This window comes from Dendrobium catenatum, unplaced genomic scaffold (assembly GCF_001605985.2).
Source record: "Dendrobium catenatum unplaced genomic scaffold, ASM160598v2 fragScaff_scaffold_1575, whole genome shotgun sequence".
In the NCBI taxonomy this organism is placed as follows: Eukaryota; Viridiplantae; Streptophyta; class Magnoliopsida; order Asparagales; family Orchidaceae; genus Dendrobium; species Dendrobium catenatum.
The window spans coordinates 78,772-99,120 of NW_021320037.1; the positions used below are offsets into that span (position 1 = coordinate 78,772).

General features: G+C 37.7%; 1 protein-coding gene across 1 annotated transcript; it reads right to left on the reverse strand.

Moving 5' to 3' along the window:
• Positions 1 to 830: 830 nt before the first annotated feature.
• Positions 831 to 18,843, reverse strand: LOC110116459. Its single transcript, XM_028700710.1, has 3 exons — positions 18,650 to 18,843; positions 18,243 to 18,569; positions 831 to 2,102 (listed from the first exon to the last, which is right to left on the reverse strand). Exons 1-3 carry the CDS (start codon positions 18,812 to 18,814, stop codon positions 1,350 to 1,352), a joined length of 1,245 nt encoding a protein of 414 aa, XP_028556543.1. The 5' UTR covers positions 18,815 to 18,843; the 3' UTR covers positions 831 to 1,349.
• Positions 18,844 to 20,349: the final 1,506 nt, after the last annotated feature.

Genomic DNA, 20,349 nt, shown 5'->3' on the forward strand with positions numbered 1-20,349 from the left:
AGTCTTCGCCAACTCCTTCTGAAGCTTCTTGATAAAAAAAATTCAGCATTAGAGGCTCTCTATGAGGTAAAAAACCCAACCCGATCTCCCTAGCTAGATAGTCTGGTCAACTTTGAAGTAAACCTTCAAACCAATGGATTATAATCATTGAATTGAAGGTTTATAACCCCTGATCCTTCCTACAAATTGTGGGCTATTGGATTCACAATAGTAGAGTGAGAGAATTATAAATCCAAGCGGTGCACGAATGTCCAATACCCAAACAGATAAATGAGATAGCTTTGAAACATCATATATTTTTACGTGGAAAACTTGAAAGAGAAATGACCACGAGGTCTTGCCAAGATGAAAAGACTCTATTATATATAAGTGTGTTACAAAGATTGGGCCGGCCCTTTACTTGGATCATAGATTAATTTTTTCAGCATTTAAGTGCCTAAATAATGTCAAAATTACGTGATCTTGAACTCATTGTTCAATTCGACTATAAGCATGCCATGCTCAAATATCATTTGGTCATCTAATATATTCTTTGATATTTCCAAATATGCTTAAGATCATTGATTTAAGCTTAACTGAGCTCGAATTGGATTGTTTTTAATGTCATTGGATCCATTTTATTAAAAACTTTAATTCGACTATAACTTTTGCTAAAATTAAAGTCAAAGTGGTCCCAAATCTAATTTCAAACATTTCCAATTCAAATATGCATCATGATTCGTGCCCGCTAATGATAATTTTTCATTGTATCAATATCCAAATGTTAGAAATACATCATCAAATGCAGTCTTCATTTGCAATGTTACAATCCAAAAGTAAAGGAAAATGCATAACCCAAAGTGTACCTTTCCAACCCAAAAGTCAAATACCTCAAACTTGTTCATTTACAAAATAACATCTTGCATTAATATAAGCTTTGCTCACAATGATCTCATAGCTACAATTGTAAACCATATTTCTGGATCACATAAAGTTATATATGATCTACATCATTTTTTCTTAGGTCCACAGCTTAACATTTTGACATTTTATCTTATAGCAATGGCCCATTTAGTCCTTGACATCCATTATTCCCAATTGCATAACATTACCTGCAGAATGTCAAGCATAAATGTCACCTGATTTTGGCTTCGTTTGGGACGACTTTGTCACTGCTTCTTGAAGCGGCTTTTTAGTACTAAAAAGTCATTTCAAGAAACAGTAAGAAAGTCGTCCCAAACGAAGCCTTTATCTACCACATCTATATACAATCAACAAACAGGTTTCCACCCACTCTCAAACGTTCAACTATACCTAGCCAGTAAAATAGAGATAAAAGGACTAAGAAAAACACTAAGTGCAGCATTTTCTCACCATTTGATATCCAGTGTTAAAGCCTCAGGAGGTACCACAATAGATGGAAACTCTGTAAACGATATATTGGACATCAGATGGCTCCAGGCAGCAGATTCAACTATCATCAAAGGCCTGGATAACATCCTTGCAAAAACTGGCTTCAGATCTCTGCCTCCTTCAAATCTGCCAACTATCTCAAACCAAGACCTTTCCACAGTTGGCCTTGTTCTCCACTTGGCAACCTCTTTCCAGGTCCTATCATTCTCTGTGATATTTCTCTCCACTTCGACTCGGAACTTGAGTAGTTTCGACGAAGTGATTTTTGTTTTTACGAGTCGCGAAGATCGGTCATGCAATATAGTTTTACCCAAAAAACTATTTAGCAATCTTTCCGCGACTGCCGACTTTGAAGAAAGAGTGTGTGAAGAAACTGACTGGACCTGCTCATGGCTGAAACACTTATTGGGCAGCAATTCAATTGTATCAGGGGCTGGGAATGAGGTTTCCACATAAGCTTTCTCATCAGGAACCATGTAGGCTACCAGTGAAGCAGGACCTGCAACTCTGACTGAAACCAATGGAGCACATGAGGAGAGGCCAAGGGGCCAAAACTGGTCCCTTGACTGCTTTTGTTTACTTGATCTTTCATTTAGTAAGAAACCAGAATCATATGGGTAAAAGAGGGAGACTTCATCAGAACTATACACTTCAATAGTGATGCCTTTGCCAACAAGCACCCTTCTTAGGCCTTGATGGGTGATGTTAAGCTGCAAAGTAGGGCAAATCAACGATACATTAAAATTGGTATACAAGTAGTTCAAATTTGAGACTGAAGAAAGATAAATTGAACACTTTTAAGAGACCTAAGGTGGATGAAAGAACTGTGAAACTACCAATAATACATTGGATGATCAGACAGGATGAAGAAAGGAAAACTAATGTAATGGAAGTCTAAGGTTTCGTTTGGGGCGACTTTTTATTTTTTCTTAAAACAACTTTTTAGTACAAAAGTTGAAATTTTTGTACTTGAAAGCTGCTTTAAGAAGCAGCAAAAAAGCCATTCCAAATAAAGCCTAAATCATTCAAATTAAACATAGCAACTGGTATCCAAGAAACCTTCTCAAAGTTGTCGATTATCCAATTCAAATTAAAGCTTTGTACACTATAAATCATCATTGGTGCAATTGCACAAGAAGATATTATTTTGAATGCCTTTAATATCCAAAACAAAAATCCAAAATCTTAGCTCAAGTACTCTGGAGCATCTGATTATTTGACTGAGGATGTCTTCCTATTTCAAACCATTTATTCATGTTTAAAAAGGATTATACAATCAAATTTGTAGATGGTTCAACATCCTAATTAGCTAGCATTGGGACTATCAACATCCAGCTCTCTGGTTCTTAACAAAGTTCTCTTTGTTCCTAAGCTTTTGTACAACTTATTATCAATCAGCATATTCATAAAGATACGAACTATACAATTTTTTTCCTGCTGAACTATACAATTTTTTTCCTGCTCATTGTGAAATCTTGAATATATATATATATATATGAATAAATTTTAAAAGAAGCAGATTAATAAGTGAAAATTAGTAATAGGAGATGAATAAGGAATTAATTTAAAAATGAGAAATATTGGAAAACCTTTTTACGCATTTAGGAACATGGAAAACCGTTTTATGCATTAATGAAACCGTTTCATGTATTCTACTGAATGAGTGAAACGGTTTCCGGTTTCATTATTAACCGTAATTCCAATTCACGCATTCAACTGGGCTTTGAATTTCTAAAATTTAAAGATTGGGCACAAACTTTTGGAAGATCAAGGCCGAAAGTCTAAGTTTCTATGCGCTAAAGTCGAGCGAGTTAAGAATGATTTCAGCACGAAATGTGTGGAATTTTTGGGAGGGTTTTGTGATGTGTTGAATCCAAAGCATTTTGAATATAAAGTTGATAAATTAATCGACAGGTGTTCTCTAGATTTGCTTAAATACTGTTGTAATTGGTTTAATAATTTGCTATTAGCATTACACTATTATTGAATGTGTCAATTATTCCCATTAAACTATTATTGAACCAATTACAATAGTATGCAAGCAAATATAGAGAGCAGTTGTTAGTAACTTTTTAATTTTATATTTAAAGTGGTCGAAATAGCCGCACATTTTGCTTTGGAATTGACGAATCACGACACCCTCCCAAAAATTCTGCACATTTTCGTGTTGAAACCACGCTAGATTGCTGGATTTTAGCACACAACTTGATTTCTGACCTTCCTCGCCCAAACTTTAGTGCCCAATTTTCGAATTTTGTAAAAATTCGACGCCCGGCTAAATTCGTTAATTGAAATAATGATTTTTAATGAAACTAAAAATGGTTTCACGCATTCTAATTCATGGGTGACCGTTTTACAGTTTCATTATTGCGTAAAATAGTTTTCCATGCTGCTGAAATGCGTACGTTTCAATCTATTTTCATCAACACAAAAAATAATGGCCAACATAAGCCTATAGGTGGAAAAGCAAAGCTAAACAATTCTATCATTTTTGTCAAATATATTATTAAATTAATAAATAAATTAGGCACTAAGCATTAGTACTAGCCTTCATGCATATTATGACATTTATGAAAAAAAATAGCTTTTTCTTATGTGTGCATATGTGAGTAGCATTATAATTTTATAAGAAGGTAAAAGTACTCTGTTTTATGACTTAAGAAGTTTGAATTTCAAGCATAAGTCTAAAGGCGACTCTACTTATTACTTTGTGGAGACAAAATCATTTCCCACTTATGTGGTCAATTTATCAGTCAAATTAGTTCACTTTCTTCACTTTTTTACTTGTCGTTTTTTCTTACATGCAATTAAACAGGCCTTCAAGTGTAATGGAATACATTAACTCCATGAAAGCACTGCCTCCATCAAGTTTATTTAATTTCAAAAAAATATACACTTGCAATTTTTAATAGATCTGCAAGGAAAAATGACTAGACTGCAACTTGATCTAAACCAAATCAGATGTCATACTAGACAACTTTAACATAATCACTATAAAATCAGGGATAACATTTTCCCATTTGATGGTAGGCATAATCTTGAAGTGTTTTTACATTGAATTTATAAGATGAAAGAATTCTTTTAAAATTAATTTTGTCTGAATTTTGAAGGAATCATTTTTTTTTTCTGAAATAAAACCTACTTAGGTAAAAGTGAAATATAAACTTAAAAAATGATATTTCCATCCATCTATTATAAAAGATTAATTGCATGATTATTTTAAAAATTTTAAACAAGATGAATACAGCGTGTTTGAATATTTTATTAAGTTTGGAAAAATTTGTAGCAAAGCATTACTTTCCTAAGAATTACACTGTTTATCAAAAACAACCAAGATTCCAAGCCAACATAAAACCAAACCATTAAAACAAGCCACCAAGGTTGCCAATCAAGCCTTGGCCATCCGAGGCGCATGCAATAAAACTGTTACATCATAGTCCTGTTCCATTTCTCTCGCATCAAAGCAACAAAAACCGAAATAAATCAAATCACCACAACCTCAAAACTTCCAAAAAGGAAAGTTATTTCTTTTTGAATTTTCGTTTTTTATGTTTGACATTATTATTGAACAAGCCAACATATGCAACTTGAAGAAGACTTAAATCAAAGTTGACGCGAGCACCCAAATCGCTCTCAATAATTTCCTCCACTACTGCAGACGACATGTCATCATGTTTTCAATCACATTGCCTTACAATATTATTTCTAGCAAGATGGGCTAACATATCAACATTCGAGATAACAGCTATAAGCACATCAACCAGAGGCACCACCACTCTGGCATCACCCATCTCAGCCAAGGTTTCACGACTCCCATCAACTAAAGAGACAAAATTATCACCTGACATCTCCACAACATCAGCACAAGTAGGACTAGCTATAAGATTAAGGGTGCGTTTGGGACGGCTGCAGCTGTGGGTAAAGTAGGTTGTGAAATTGTTGTACAAAAAGTTGCTTCCTGAAGTTGTTTTATATAAATCATTATATTTTGTTTGGATAGCGTAACTGTAGAACTGCTGTGCTGCAGCTTAATGGGAACAATTTACCTTCATACCCTTATATATATTTAGATGAAATATATAATTTTTTAAAATTTAATTTTTTTTTAAATGTATATGATAATCAACTAACAATTCTAAATCAAAATTGTATCACTTCTTAAGTTGGTAAATTTTTTTTTAAATATATTAAAGCTGCCAATTTTTTTTTTTTTAATATTGTTGTAAAAAAAGAAATTTTTATTAAATCTTGCGAATCAATAATCACAAAGGCTAGCCCTGACTAAGAAATCAAACGATCTGGTAATATATAAAAGAAAATCTCAAGTGTTTTCTGTTGAAGACAGAAGATGTCCAGAAAGAGATCTTCAAATCTTTTCATTCAAAACCACAAAAAGTAGAGTTTGGATGATAGGAGAAAATTCCAAACATGGAACTGAAATTTCAGCAGTTATATTTTCTCAATCTCTCGAGATCACCCAATAAAAAAAATTTCAGCAGTTATCTTTTCTCAATCTCTCAAAATCTTTCTGTAGAAAAGAAATTCATAACAAACTAAAACAATTCCCACGGAACCCTTATCAGGATCGAAATTAATTTCACATATATGCTATCTTTTCATTTACCAAATAGATACATGATAAGGACTTTGCACTTCCATAATCCTACAGAAAGATAATAATAGCCTTTCTTTTATGATTTTGAAACTAAAAAAAAAAAGAAACAACATGCATTGCAATCAGGGGCTGTTTCTGCGAATAACTATTAGGACAGCTGCTTAGTATTAGGAATTACCTTTATTGTTATATCCAATAAACTGCTTACACGTGTACCCTATTCATCTATTTATACTAGACCTTGTACCTAGGAAAGTTTGAATAATATGATATTATTTCCTCTCTTCTATTTCCCTCGTCTTCTTTAGCTCCGGCTAGATTTCTCCTCCGGAGAAACTGCCTCTCGGTTTCTACATGGTATCAGGCCTCTCTCTTGCCCTCAAGAATGACAACCTCACACTCGGCCTCCTCCTTTGCCACCGACCAGCCACCCATCCCTCCGGCAGAAAACTCACCAATATCTCACTCCCTCAAATTTCTCGTCTCTAATCTCAAAACTCTCATCCCAAATCAACTAACCACCGACAACTACCCGATCTGGCGTCACCAGGTCCTCAAGCTCCTTCGCGCGAATGATTTCGAGCAATTTCTTGCTCCGCCCAGTCACTCCGGCAACTCGTCTGATCCGTCGTCACTAATCAAAGAACTGGCGCATCACCGATCAAAACCTTCAGGCGGCAATCTGTTCGACGATTTCTCCGATAGTATTACCCTACATCATACATCTCGATACGACTCATGATATTTGGCAAGTTCTTGAAAGCCAATTCCAGGCTACCAGTCGTTCTAAAGTGATTCAGCTCAAGAACGAGCTTCATCACGTCTCCATGAAAAATCTTTCAATGATCCAATACCTGACCGAGATCAAGAAGTTAGTTGATCAAATTGCCTCCGCCGGATCCACGATCGACTCTGAGGACATCATTTTGTATATCTTGAATGGACTAACTCCAGCATACCAGTCGTTCAAGACTTACATTCGAAATTCTCCCTCACCCATTCGGCTTGAAAATCTATATGCGATGTTAATCAGCGAAGAAATTCACGTCAATGCCGACGCCGCTCGCCTCTCTACCGACACCCTGCAACAGGCCGCTCTGTACGCGAGCAGGGGACATGGACGCCAGACCAGAGGTCGTTCAACGCAAAATCCGAACCCCAACAATCGCTCAGTCCAACAACACCAAGCACCTATCTGTTAGATTTGCTCCAAGAAAGGCCATACGGCCGACGCTTGCTGGCATCAGATGAACGCCAACTATACTCCTCAGACTACTACGCATAAACAGAACAGCGCTCTGGTGGCGAACTCCGAAGCTCCATCTTGCGATTGATATCTCGACTCCGGTGCCTCCTCCCATATGACCAATGTAGCTGACAACCTCTCTCAACCTACTTCGTATCCTGGCTCCGACGACATATTCATCGGGGACAGAAGAAACATTCCCATTGCTCACTCGGGCACGGGCATTCTTCCCACCCCGAACCGTAAGCTTCGTTTACTAAAATTACTTCATGTTCTTAACATTTCCCATAATCTCCTCTCAATTTCAAATCTTGTTAAAGATAACAACATTTCAATTACGTTTGATCCAACGGGCTTTGTTTTTAAGGATCTGATGACCAATCAACAGCTGCTACGAGGTCCGTGTAGCGACGGCCTGTACAAGATCTCGCAGGCATCCTTCGCCCAGCATCCCGAAACCGCACTTCAGGCGTCCAAGAATTTACCCTCTGCTTGGCATGATCGCCTGGGACTTCCTCACCTCAGAACATTGCAACGGATCTCTCACAGCAATCCTACATTACGTATTTTTAATTCTTTTGAACCGTGTATAACTTGTATTTATTGTAAAACTCACAAGCATCCTTTTGAGTCTTCTCACTCAAGAACACACACACCTCTAGAAATTGTGCACTCAGACGTATGAGGTCCGTTTCCGGTCTCCTCCGTCTTCGGCTTTCGGTTCTTTGTTATCTTTGTAGATGATTATTCCAAATATACGTGGATTTTTCCTCTGCTGCATAAGTGTGATGTTACCAATACATTTATACATTTTACTAAGTTCATTGAAAATCAAACAAATCGTCGGATCAAAATCATTAGGACCGATGGCGGAACCGAATTTACAAACCATCCGCTGCAATCCTTTCTCATCTCTAAAGGCATCAGGTATCCTGCCCCTATACCCCAGAACAAAATGGAGTGGTTGAACGCAAAAACAAGCATGTTGTGGAAATTCGCAGATCGCTCCTCCACAAAGCCTCGGTCCCGCACCAATATTGGCCTGAAGCTTGATCCATGGCGGCGTATCTGATCAACAGGATGCCCTCCCCGAACACACAAAACAAATCGCCGCTCCAAATTCTGTTTAACATCACACCGGATTACAAACATCTCAGGACTTTCGGGTGTGAATACTTTCCCTTACTACCCCAACACATGCGCACAAATCTTCAACCAAAATCCCGCTACTTCGTCTTCATGGGATACTCGGACAGTCATAAAGGCTACAAATGCCTTAACAGGGAGTCCAATAAAATTTTCATCTCGCTCCACGTTACGTTTCTTGAACAATCATTTCCATTTGCTAAATTGACACTGCACTCTCAGGTACCAGCTACGATTCTCTCTTCTTCCATGCTCCTACCTGTGTAAAAGGTGTCGAAGCTGAGAACATATTCCACCAAATCGTCTCCCATAACAACTGCCATATCTGATTTCACGCCACAGTCCAACCCATCACCCAGTCGTATTACACTGGCTGATACTCCAGCCCCGATTTCTAGTTCTCCATCACCGATATCGCCACCAAGACATCATATGATCACTAGAACACAAATCGGTTCCTTAAAACCGTCTAAACGACTGAATCTTCTTGCCAATAGCTCTACAAGCTCTGATCAAGACCCTGATCCTACAAGCTTCAAAGAAGCCACCAAACGTCACGAATGGCGGTAAGCAATGGCTAAAGAATTCATAGCCCTTCAACAACAAGGCACTTGGTGTCTTGAACCACCTCCTCCCAATGCTCAAATACTAGGCTGTAAATAGACCTTCTGGAAGAAATTCAACTCGGATGGCTTCGTTGCACGATTCAAAGCACGCCTAGTAGCTCAGGGCAACCAGCAAGAATACGGTATAGACTACGCTGAGACATTCAGTCCCGTCGCTAAACTCCCCACCATTCGAGTCATGTTCACCATTGCTCTCTTCCATGGATGGCCGGTGCAGCAGTGGGATGTCTCCAACGCATTTCTTCACGGACATCTCTCTGACACTGTCTACATGGCTCAGTCGCGCGGATTCATTGACACAAACCATCCCGACCACGTCTGCCGGCTACGTAAATCAAACTACGGCCTTTTCCAGGCACCGTGTCAATGGTACGCAATGTTCACAAACTATCTCATCAAGCTCGAGTTCAAATACAGCAAGGCAGACCCGTCACTGCTCACCCTTCGAAGGGATCAGACCCACATCTTTCTACTGGTCTACGTCGACGATATACTCGTAACAGGGAACGACGCAAACGCCATCTCCACCGTTCTGTCAAAATTACAATCCGCATTCAACATGAAGAATCTTGGCCCAGCTCACCACTTCCTCGGCATCAAGATTCAAAAACATTCAGATAAGTACTTCTTATCTCAATCTTCTTATGCCACATCCATATTAAAATTAGTCAATCTCTTCCAATGCAATTCGCTATCTAATCCTTCTTGTACTAAACTACCGGAGCAGGTACCTGACGATGCCTCCCTCTCCGTTCCCACTAATTACAGAAGGATTACATGATCTCTTCAATACTTAACCTTAACTCGTCCCGACATCGCGCACGCCATCAACGTGCTATCTCAACATCTACACGATCCTAATCCCCAGCACATTTATCTACTCAAGCGTTTGCTCCAGTACATCAAAGGGACACTGGAGTTCGGTCTACCCATACTTTTAGGACCGCTTACTCTATCCACCTATTCTAACGCGGACTGGGCCGGCGATCCTACTACACAGAAATCTACTACCGGTCACTGCACCTTCCTAGGCAACACACTAATCTCGTGGACAGTCAAAAAGAAGACCACCGTGGAGAGATCATCCACTGAATCCGAATACCGGGCACTTGCGACAGCCACTGCCAACACTATATGGCTTAAACGTCTGCTCACCAACTTCTTCATCCAATACAGTCAGCCGATCAACCTATTCTGCGACAACATGTCGGCCATCGCCCTCGCTCATAACCCGATGTTTCACGCACGTACAAAGCATATAGAATTCGATCATCGGTTTATCCGCGACCACATTCATAATCAAGTGATCCGTCTCCTACCAATCAGCACCTCATATCAAATAGCAGACATCGTGACTAAGCTGCTTCCCACAGACAAATTCAAAGAGCTCCGATCCAAACTGACTATTCAGGCAGAATCTTCCATTTGACAGGGGATATTAGGACAGCTGCTTAGTATTAGGAATTACCTTTATTGTTATATCCAATAAACTTCTTACACGTGTACCCTATTCATCTATTTATACTAGACCTTGTACCTAGGAAATTTTGAATAATACGATATTATTTCCTCTCTTCTATTTCCCTCGTCTTCTTTAGCTCTGGCAAGATTTCTCCCCCGGAGAAACTGCCTCTCGGTTTCTACAATAACCCTGTAGAAAGCTTTGTTAAGTATAATAGGAGAAGAAGATGATGATAAATAAGATAGAAGATGAAGGAGAAGAGGAAAGTTAAGGGGTATACCTGCTTGTCAGGAGGAGAAACAACTTGTTCGGCCCAGATCAAAGAAGAGACGGGAGCCAGCGGCTTACGGTAGGGCAGGAGGTCGAGGGGAGGCGAGGCGGAACGGACAGTCGCGGCTACCTGTGGAATGCGATCGGCGGGAGATCAGGGCTTGAGGTCGTTCGTCTAGGCCGGATCGGACTGGACAGCGACGGAGGTCGAGTAGATGGGATGGACCTTAGGAGAAGGAGGAGAGAGCGGTCGGAGAACTCGAGAATTAGAAATAGGGGCTGTTTCTGCGAATAACCCTGTAGAAAGCTTTGTTAAGTATAATTTCTTAAGCTATGTTCCACTCTCATCGAGTTCTTACAACTACAAATTTGGAGAAATTCCTGAACCAGGGACGTTGCATCGAGTTATTACAAAAAGCGTCAGCGAGGAAGAAATGGTCGCGGAAGTTCTCAAGAATGAGGAAGACGGGGTATATAACTGTAAGGGTATTGACGTATTTCTTAACTTCCGAACAGCGGAAAGCAGGCCAAAGCAGACGAAAGCAGGGATGTTCCTTCGGACGGGAAAAGTAACCGCGAGACGCAGAAATTTTAAAAACGGAGCATCACTGCTTGACCCCAAACGACCTCTCGGTTACAATCGGTGACCCACAACAGGGAAAAATCCATCCCAAACGAACCCTAATACAACAATTATTATCATTTATGGACAGACGGATAAGAATCAAAGCAGGATTAACATCACCGTCAAAGCCACCTCAAAACGCCTTTCCACCAACAACATTAACGACTGGAGTGCCAATATAACAAGCCATAACAGCAGAAATTGGAGCTGTTGGGGGACGATTGGGGCTAGAAGGATTGGAAACCAAATTAGAAATAAATGCTCCTGGATTCACCACAATACATGTAATAGGATTAGAAATTAAGCAAAAATAACTTATACACCATTAGAAACAAAAAGCAGGGAATAAGGAGAAACATCCACATCACCCACATTGGTATCACATTGATTCAGAAGCAACAATTCAACAAGAGATGGGCCAACCGCATCAGAGGCAGGATGAGTAGGAACACTATCAACCAAAACCCCGCCATCCAAAGGAAGGTCAATTTCCTCATTAACACTAAAAATAGGTTTAGGATTAGAGGGAGCATCAACAAGGTCATTATTAAATGAAGGCTGACAAGCAACAATAGAATGTCTTAGACGTTTACTTTTGGCACAGAAAGGAGGAAAATCTTCCATGACAACTTGTTGAAAATAGCTTAATTTCTCAGTACCGAGCCAAATTTTATCCGAGTATTTCTGGGTAATATCGATCTCCACTAGAACTCGGGCCACAGATGGGCCAAACCACAAAGCAGTCGCATTTTCTACTTTTTAGATGTCTACCAAAAAGAAGCCCCAAACTATACAAAATACAAGGGGAAAAGAAATGAGGTCATAAGTTAGGAAAGGGAATCCAGATCGGAACAATGGAAGAATCAACACCAATATCATTAGAAGGGGACCATTTGGTCACATTCATGAAACAATTATACACTAGATAATATCTATGACAAAAAAAATCCTACAATAGTTCAGATCGTTCTCCAACTTAATGAGCACATGAGATTGATCCAACAAAGTAACAGAGAAATCACCATTCAACTTAAGATTGAAGAAAAAAAATTTCATCGAAGCTAGACTAGGACGACGAGAAGGGAAAAAAATAACTAAAGAAAATTTAAACTGTTCGGCTAGGGCAAAAAAATTCCTCCTTCGAAACCAACAAAGCAGGAATACCACGAAACAAAGCACATTTGATAACTGGAAATCTATCAGTAAAAGACGATCCTGATAAAGCTTCCAAGAACGAACAAGACTTAACCTATCCAGCCAAAAAACCAGGATAGGCATGCCGGTTAACCGCCATGCCGACAGAGGAAAAACCACAAGAAGAAGAGCAAGGTCTTCCCTTGGCACACAAACGATGGAGGAAGCAACTCCATGCACGACAGCACAAGGCGGTTAGGGCGATGCCCTAGCATGCCTCAGAGACATCGGGGACCTAGTATCTTCTATTACTTCAAAGTGATTCCAACCTAAAAATCTATTGTAATTATATGGATATCTTTTACAGCTTCTATTAAGTTTAGGGTTTAGGAATCTTTTGATAATCAGAGAAAACATATGGTGATTAAGAGAAGAGAAGGAAGAAGTTTATGAAATAGATATAGATTGATTATAACTACAATTTCTAACTTTATTTTATTTAGATGACAGCTTCCTTCATTTCTTGTGATTTCTCTCTTTTTTCCTCTTCTAATTCTATTTTGCTGCTTCATTTTTTTCCCCTTTAATTGCACTTTTTAATAGAGAATTATGAGAGAGAGTTGCAAACTAGCTGATTAAAACTAATTATAACAAGAGGGGGAGTCAACCTTCTTAGGAGAGAGAGAGAGAGAGAGTAATTTTATAAAATAACTAAATTATAAGTAAAAAATCAAAATGATCCTTTGAATTTTTAATATGCATTCATTTTATTCCTTTTTTTAGGTGTTTAAATATGTCTCTCAACTCATCAAATATTTATTGAATTGATATTTTTATTAGCTTCCTATTAACCAATAGAATCTAGCTTTGATGAGGAGTGGCTAGGGCTAATGAGATGAAGCTAGGGTTAAAACTTATTGGTTAAAAGGAAGTTGGGGTTGTTAAGTATGTGTTGATTATAAGTAGGGGTGTAAACGAGTCGAGTCGAGTCGAATTTAGCACTATCGAGTTTGGGTCGTTAGTTGGAAAGCAAGCTCGAGCTCGAGTCGAGCACAAAAGACGAGCTCATCCTACTATAAACGAGTTCGAACCGGCTCACGAGCTGCTCAATTTCGTACCAAATTTCACATTTGTCCCATTTTACCACCCACTTTCTCATTTTGCGCCCGTGTCCGTCCCTTATTTCAAAAATAGACAACTTGCATTAATGAAAAAAATCATAAATAACTAGCAAAAAATAGTGGCCATTGGAAATTTCTCCACAATTATAGCAATTCACTTTGGAAGGAATTGTCCAAACCTCTCTGCTGCTGGCCGAACTCCCTCTTGCCCCTTGTCTTGTTCTTTTTTTTTCTTTGTTTTCTCCAAACTCCTCTTTCACAGAAACCTGAAACTTATTTCAGGTTTGGGTTTTGGGCTCTCTCACCAACAAAATTATCAGAGAAACTTCTTCTCTTCGATTATTCTCTAGAGCATCACCTTTATTCATCTCAAGAGGTCTAAGCAAGACAAAGAAGAGGAAATCTGAATTCTCTCAGGTTTTGGGGGAACAAAACTGACATTGTTCTCAGATTTCGGAGAAGAAATCCTCACCCTAGCAAACTCGTTTTTTCCCGTTCTACATCATACACTGTTTATCAATGAATGTTTCCTTTAAAGTCATAGGGAAAACGTCAAGAATTATTAGAGCTATAATTCACCAATAGAAAAAATATAAAGCTTAAGATAGATCTTTAGATTTTGAAGGATATTTCAATTCTTGCTATCAAGACACTATTACTCCTTTGCTTGATAACTCTAAGGAACCAAAAAAAACTTCTACATCCACATAATATCTGTTAAAAACACGCCAAAAAGAAATTTGATCACAATGAAGAAAATTTACTTTGAGAATTTTTTTAAAAAGAAACATTATATGCAAAAAAGCTAGTGACAGTTATAGAATGAATCTACATATGATCTTTCATGCAAAGCAAAATCAAAATTTGGACGTATAACCAAAAGTAGAATATGCAGTGTAGTCCCCATAAGAACCTAATCATTCACCTGAGCCAAAAATTGAACAGGAGCAATAAATTGGAATTGAAACTGAATAGAAGATCACATCTAAACCAAAACTTTAATCAAAATATGAACCTATTCTTAGCTGTAAAGTTCAAACTATAAAAGTCATACATGTTTAAGTTATTAAATCATATGAATAAACTAAGTAATGCAACTCTGAAGAATCTTGTGGATATTATCAAGATGTGTTCATCAACAAGCAAATATTGCTTTTATTTTTTGTTCTCAAACTCTTGATTTATAAATTCATATAAAGAACCTCATTGACCTTGTCAAATTAAATCAGCATATCCGTGAAATTATGCTTGATATCTGTTAACAAAAAGGCCTAATATTCAAAATTATATATTAAAACCAAAAGTACTAACTTGTTAAATTTTTTATTTATATCATTTAGATTACTTCTCTTTAGTGAAATTGACTATCCATCTAAGATATGGACTGATTTGAATTAAACTTATATGTCAGTTATCAAAATAAAACTTAACATAATATTATAAATACCTCTTTTAAGCAGTCCTCAATTTCCCACTCTTGAAATTAGCTATATTGTATCTTAGAAAGTATGTGAATATATCATAATTACCACTAAATTCATCATGTTGTCAGTTATTCATGTAAATGTTTTGCATGAAAATATTTTTTGGAAGCTTGGTGCTAAGCATAGAAATTATAAGCCTATTGCATATGTAGACATATTATAGAATTCTAAGGAGATAAAAAATCATAGTCCATACAAATGTAGATAGATTTTCTAATGGAACTTTTTAAAAATTAACTGTAAGAACTCTTAATTATATAAAATTAAACCATCATGGGACAATAGAAACCATATAAAATTAAACCATTTAGGGAAAAATGAATACAAATTAGAAATGTAGAAATGTTTTGCAATTTGTCAAATTTTTAATATATCTTACATTTATATCAGGGATTAACATACAATATTTTGAATTCTCTTTTTAACTCCACTCATTTATCTTTCATACCCAACATATAATATGCACTACTTTCAGATCGGCGTACAACTCTAGTTAGTGAAGCTATCATTACTTAAGAAATCCTGTCCACTATTGATAATGAATACCAAATACACCTTGCGAAATCGACAGACAAACATACATCTAATTATTGATGAAGTTTTTTCATGTATGTCACTGTAGAAAATCCAACAGCCATATTCAGATCTGTTGGAACTTGGAAAAATACCAACTTCACCATCCATTAGAGCCAAATTTCTCTAAACCAAGGAGAACTGATGTAGTGGCTTTTTTGAGTTCCCTGAGCAATCCGATTCCTTTGAGTGGACTCTTAAGTTATCATATGCCAGCATTTATACTTATCCACAATAATTCTTACTATTTTATTGCCTTTTTTGCTCTTTTTAACTGGGAATTTTTTGGGGCACTCTTAGTTATTGTAGCTTCATGTGGTTTTCCTTGTGGCTTCTGCTTCCCAATAGATTAGTGGGACTCATGGTTGTTGAAAGCAATGTTTGTGACTGTCTAGTTCAAGTCCTACCAGCTTCTCCATGGAGCTATTCATATGGTAAAGGTTTCTTTTGATTCATATGGTTGGTTGGTGCACTTTTCTGAGCGTCAACATATTATTGTTTCTCCTTGCAAGTTTTGTAGCTACTCTTCACGGATTGGGGTTTCTCCTAAATCTTTCAACATAATATTTAGTATATCATGAGGTTTATAAATAGGTCCTTAAAGGATTGTAACAGAATAATTCTATAGGTTAATGAAATCTTTGTTTCGATGTGGAAACCATTGCTCTACTGTCAAATTCTTATTCTTGACCATGTGATACTTGAAACTTTTTAGGAGAGATAAGCTCCCAATTTGAGCATAAGGTTAACCTATTAATTACCACTTCCTTTTTTTTTTCATTTACACTTTTTCTTCCTCTTCTCCTTTGATCATAACTGGTTGGAATTATGATTGAATTCTACTAGGTCGATTAGGGTTTAGGGTCGATTACATTTCATTCTACTAGGTCAATTACATTTCCTAAAATTGATCCCGCAATTGAATTATGTTAAGTCTACTACAATTTCAAGGGCTTGAAATGCTTTCATCATCTTTAATTTAATCTATTATTTTTAATCCTATTAGAAAGCCATTTTTTCTTGAATTGGATTTTAACATTTTATATTTTATTATTTTTATTGAAGTTTAAGATTGACAGCTTGTTTGCCTCAGTTGATTTCATGTTATAACTTCATTAAAAATCAAAACCCTAGAACATTCTACATATACAAGAATTGCAAGAAAACACCCACTAATAACTTATCAAAATAGAACCATTTAATTGGCATGTTAATTAAACATCTATTGTAGACCTGACAGAATAATAACATCAGTTGCATTGCATGTAACAACAACAACAAACCTTTATCGCAATACGTGGGATCGGCTACATGAATCATTTTTCTCTATTGTAAGAGTCAAATTCTAATTTAAATCTAATAAGACAATGTTACAATGTTATTTTTAATACTTCCTAACCAAATCTTTTTAAGTCTACATCTACATTTCTTAATATAGACCAAATTTAATACATCTACTCTCCTAATAGGGTCATCGAACGACCAACGTTTTATGCTTGGGCGGATTTAGCATGGGGGCTATGGGGGCACGGGACCTCACTGGCCAGTTAATTAGTATCTAATTAAGACTAGTTATTGTTTCCAAAAAAAAAGGCTTATGATAATCCTTCATTAAATAGAAAAAGTTATGCCTTATTACGCTCACCTGTGCTTCTCCTCAAACCTCACTTTTTTCAATCAAGCTCTCTCTCTCTCTCTCTCTCAAACATGCTTGTAACAAAATTTAATTTATACTTTTTGTTAATATTTGTAAATTATTTCGTCAGCTTATCATAGTTTCTTTACTTCAATAAATTAGAGTCGTATAAATTCCTGATAAGATTTGAAAGTTTTGAGGCAAGTAACTTAAGATTAGTAGCAAAGTTAGGATTTTTTCAATACAAGTTAAGACTTTATGTTCTTTTTGACACTTTATTATATCTTTTAATATTATAATTTTGCTAATTATATTTTCATTCAACTTAAATGAAGAGACTCAGCGTGAGAAATTATAGATAATATGTAAGAAAAATATCATGATTTAAAGTTCTCAATTGTAAATTTTTCCTTTTATCATATATTCTATCATTTTATGTTGAGTTTGATGATTTAAAAAAACAAATTAAAATCAACTATGTCGGTTCTAAGCCCGGAAGAAAAGATTGATGATTTTTTTAAATTCAACAATTTGTGCCCCCACATGAAAAAAATTCTGGCTACGCCCCTAGTTTTATGTAAACAAACCATCTAAGGTGATTCTTATCTACCACTCAAGCTAACCCAACCTTTTAATGTATATGCTTGTTTCGCATTCTATCTCTAAGTGTAAAGCAACTCATTCACTTAAGCATCATCATCTCTACAACACTTAACCTAATTTTATGCTTCTCTTTTAATGGCCAATATTATGCACCATAAAGCATAGCAAGTCTAACCACCAACTTAAAAAATTTTAAGGCATTCAATGTTAAGGCATCAAAAAATAGCACATCACAGAACAAAGTGCATTTTTTATCATGATACAAAACTACAAATTTTCACAAAATGAGGAAAGAAAAAGCATACTCACAGAAAACAAATGAACCGAAAGCACATCATCGCCTCCACTGGCAAGCAACTCAAGCGGGCCTTCTAGTCTCAACTTCCTGATCCCCTGCCTGGACCCTACATCAAGACCCACCAAATCCGGCCCAAACTCCACCTCCCCCTCATCCGCCTTCCTCCACGCTTCAGTCTCCTCGGAGAACTTCAGGATCAGCGTCGCCCCGCCGACGCGCAGATGGAATTCGAAGCTCTCGATCGCACCAATCATAGTACTCTCAGTCTCAACTGACGAAACCCTAGGATTCGCCTCCGGATCCCAGTGCTTCTTTGCCGCAACTGCATTGAGAACTTCCTGAGGGACGCGAAAAAGGTTTTTAACCTCGAACGCGCAAAGGAAATGGATTTTGCAGTACGGCGATAGAAAGATTTTACCTTTAGAAACGTTTTAGACGGCTGTGACGAGGCGGCGGATGAGGAGGGGTTCGGCGGATTGGACGCGGAGGAAGAGGGGAGGATAGAAGAGTTGAAAGATAGGAAGAGACCTTGAGATAGATAAAAGAAGAAGAAGAAGAAGAAGACCAGCAATAGCTTGATCATTTTCTCTCTCTCTTCCCGGTTTTGCTGCAATCTGTATCATAAATTCTCTGATTTATATTCGTACGGATGTCCACAGGGATTATAACATAAGAACTAATTCCAAAAACGTTTAAGGATGATGACTTTTTTTTTAATATGTAGATCAATTATATATATATATATATTAATTATTCTTCATCATATTCATTGTGATCATTTTTGTTGCGTCCAGAAGTAGAAATTCAACAAGGGACTGTATAAAACTTGTAATTGATTGGAAATATCCTTGCTATCGCTGGGATTTTCCTGAAATATCATCTTGATATATAAAACATCGGAGGATCTTTTTGACCAGAATTGAGGTCAAAGTTGCCCCCCAGCCCGCATCTGATGCAACAATGACTGATGTCAGGAATTTGATAAGAGCGATCTTTTGAGATTGGAGCAAAAGTTGCCCCCCAGTCAGGAACCATGTTCCCACAGACGGCGCCAAACTGTTACGTCCATGAGTATTCGCGGTGGTAGAGAAATATAAGATTTAACGTCTTAGCATTGTACAAAAATCCGGCAAGCAATCAGATAAAGAGAGAGAGTCTAACATTTATGAGACACCAAGTTTTTTACATGGAAAACCCCTGAAAATGGGGAAAAAACTACGAGGCCTAGCTCAGTTTGAATGAATCCACTAGTATTGTAGTTGATTACAAATGAGATCCTTCCTTGGTGGAAGGTCTTAGCTTGATGTACATCTTATGGAGTACATTACATGATGTAAATACAAAGAAGCACTATTAACATGTTCGTTTGGTCGGGAGGACCGTAGTCGGTGGGCGACGGAGGTTGGAAGACTTGTAGTCGGTGGGCGACGTAAATCAGGAGGACCGTAGTCGGCTGCCGACTGAGGTCGGAAGGACTTTAGTCTGACGACGAAGATCAGAAGGACAACGTCAGGTGGCAGTCCAACAATGGAAAGAAATGCATCTTTGCATAGACGTCCAGTAAAGTTCGATAATCAGTAGAAGTCCGACGTCGGGTAGAAACTTGGTGAAGAGTGAAGGTCCGACGTCGGGTAGAAGTCCGACGTCTGTTGGTGGCAAAGGAGAGCTCCGGCTTCACTTAGACGGAGTTTCGGCGTTAGGAGGGTACTCTGTTGTAAATTGAGAAGAATTTCAGCATCGCAAGACGAACTCCGGCGGTGGTCGAGGAGGAGATGATTCTCCTTTTCCCCTTTCTCCTCTTCTTCTCTTCTTATTCTCTCTCTTCACTTCAGTCCCCTTTGTGTAGAATGAGGGCTCTATTTATAATTTTTCTGGAGTGGCATAGCCCGTAAATAGGCAAGAGATCAGGGGCGAATTGGGAGTGGTTTGAATGGACGGCCGATATTGAATCCTTTGATCATGCACTATTCGTTGGACATTTGGAGGCCTTAATGATGTCGGAATTTGCCGATCTTGGGCTCATTGGATTCGTCTAGTCGAGCCGCAAGATTCGAGTATAAGCTCGTTAAAATCGGAGACCGTTTGGTAACTCAAATTGTGGTTTGAACCTTCCAACAG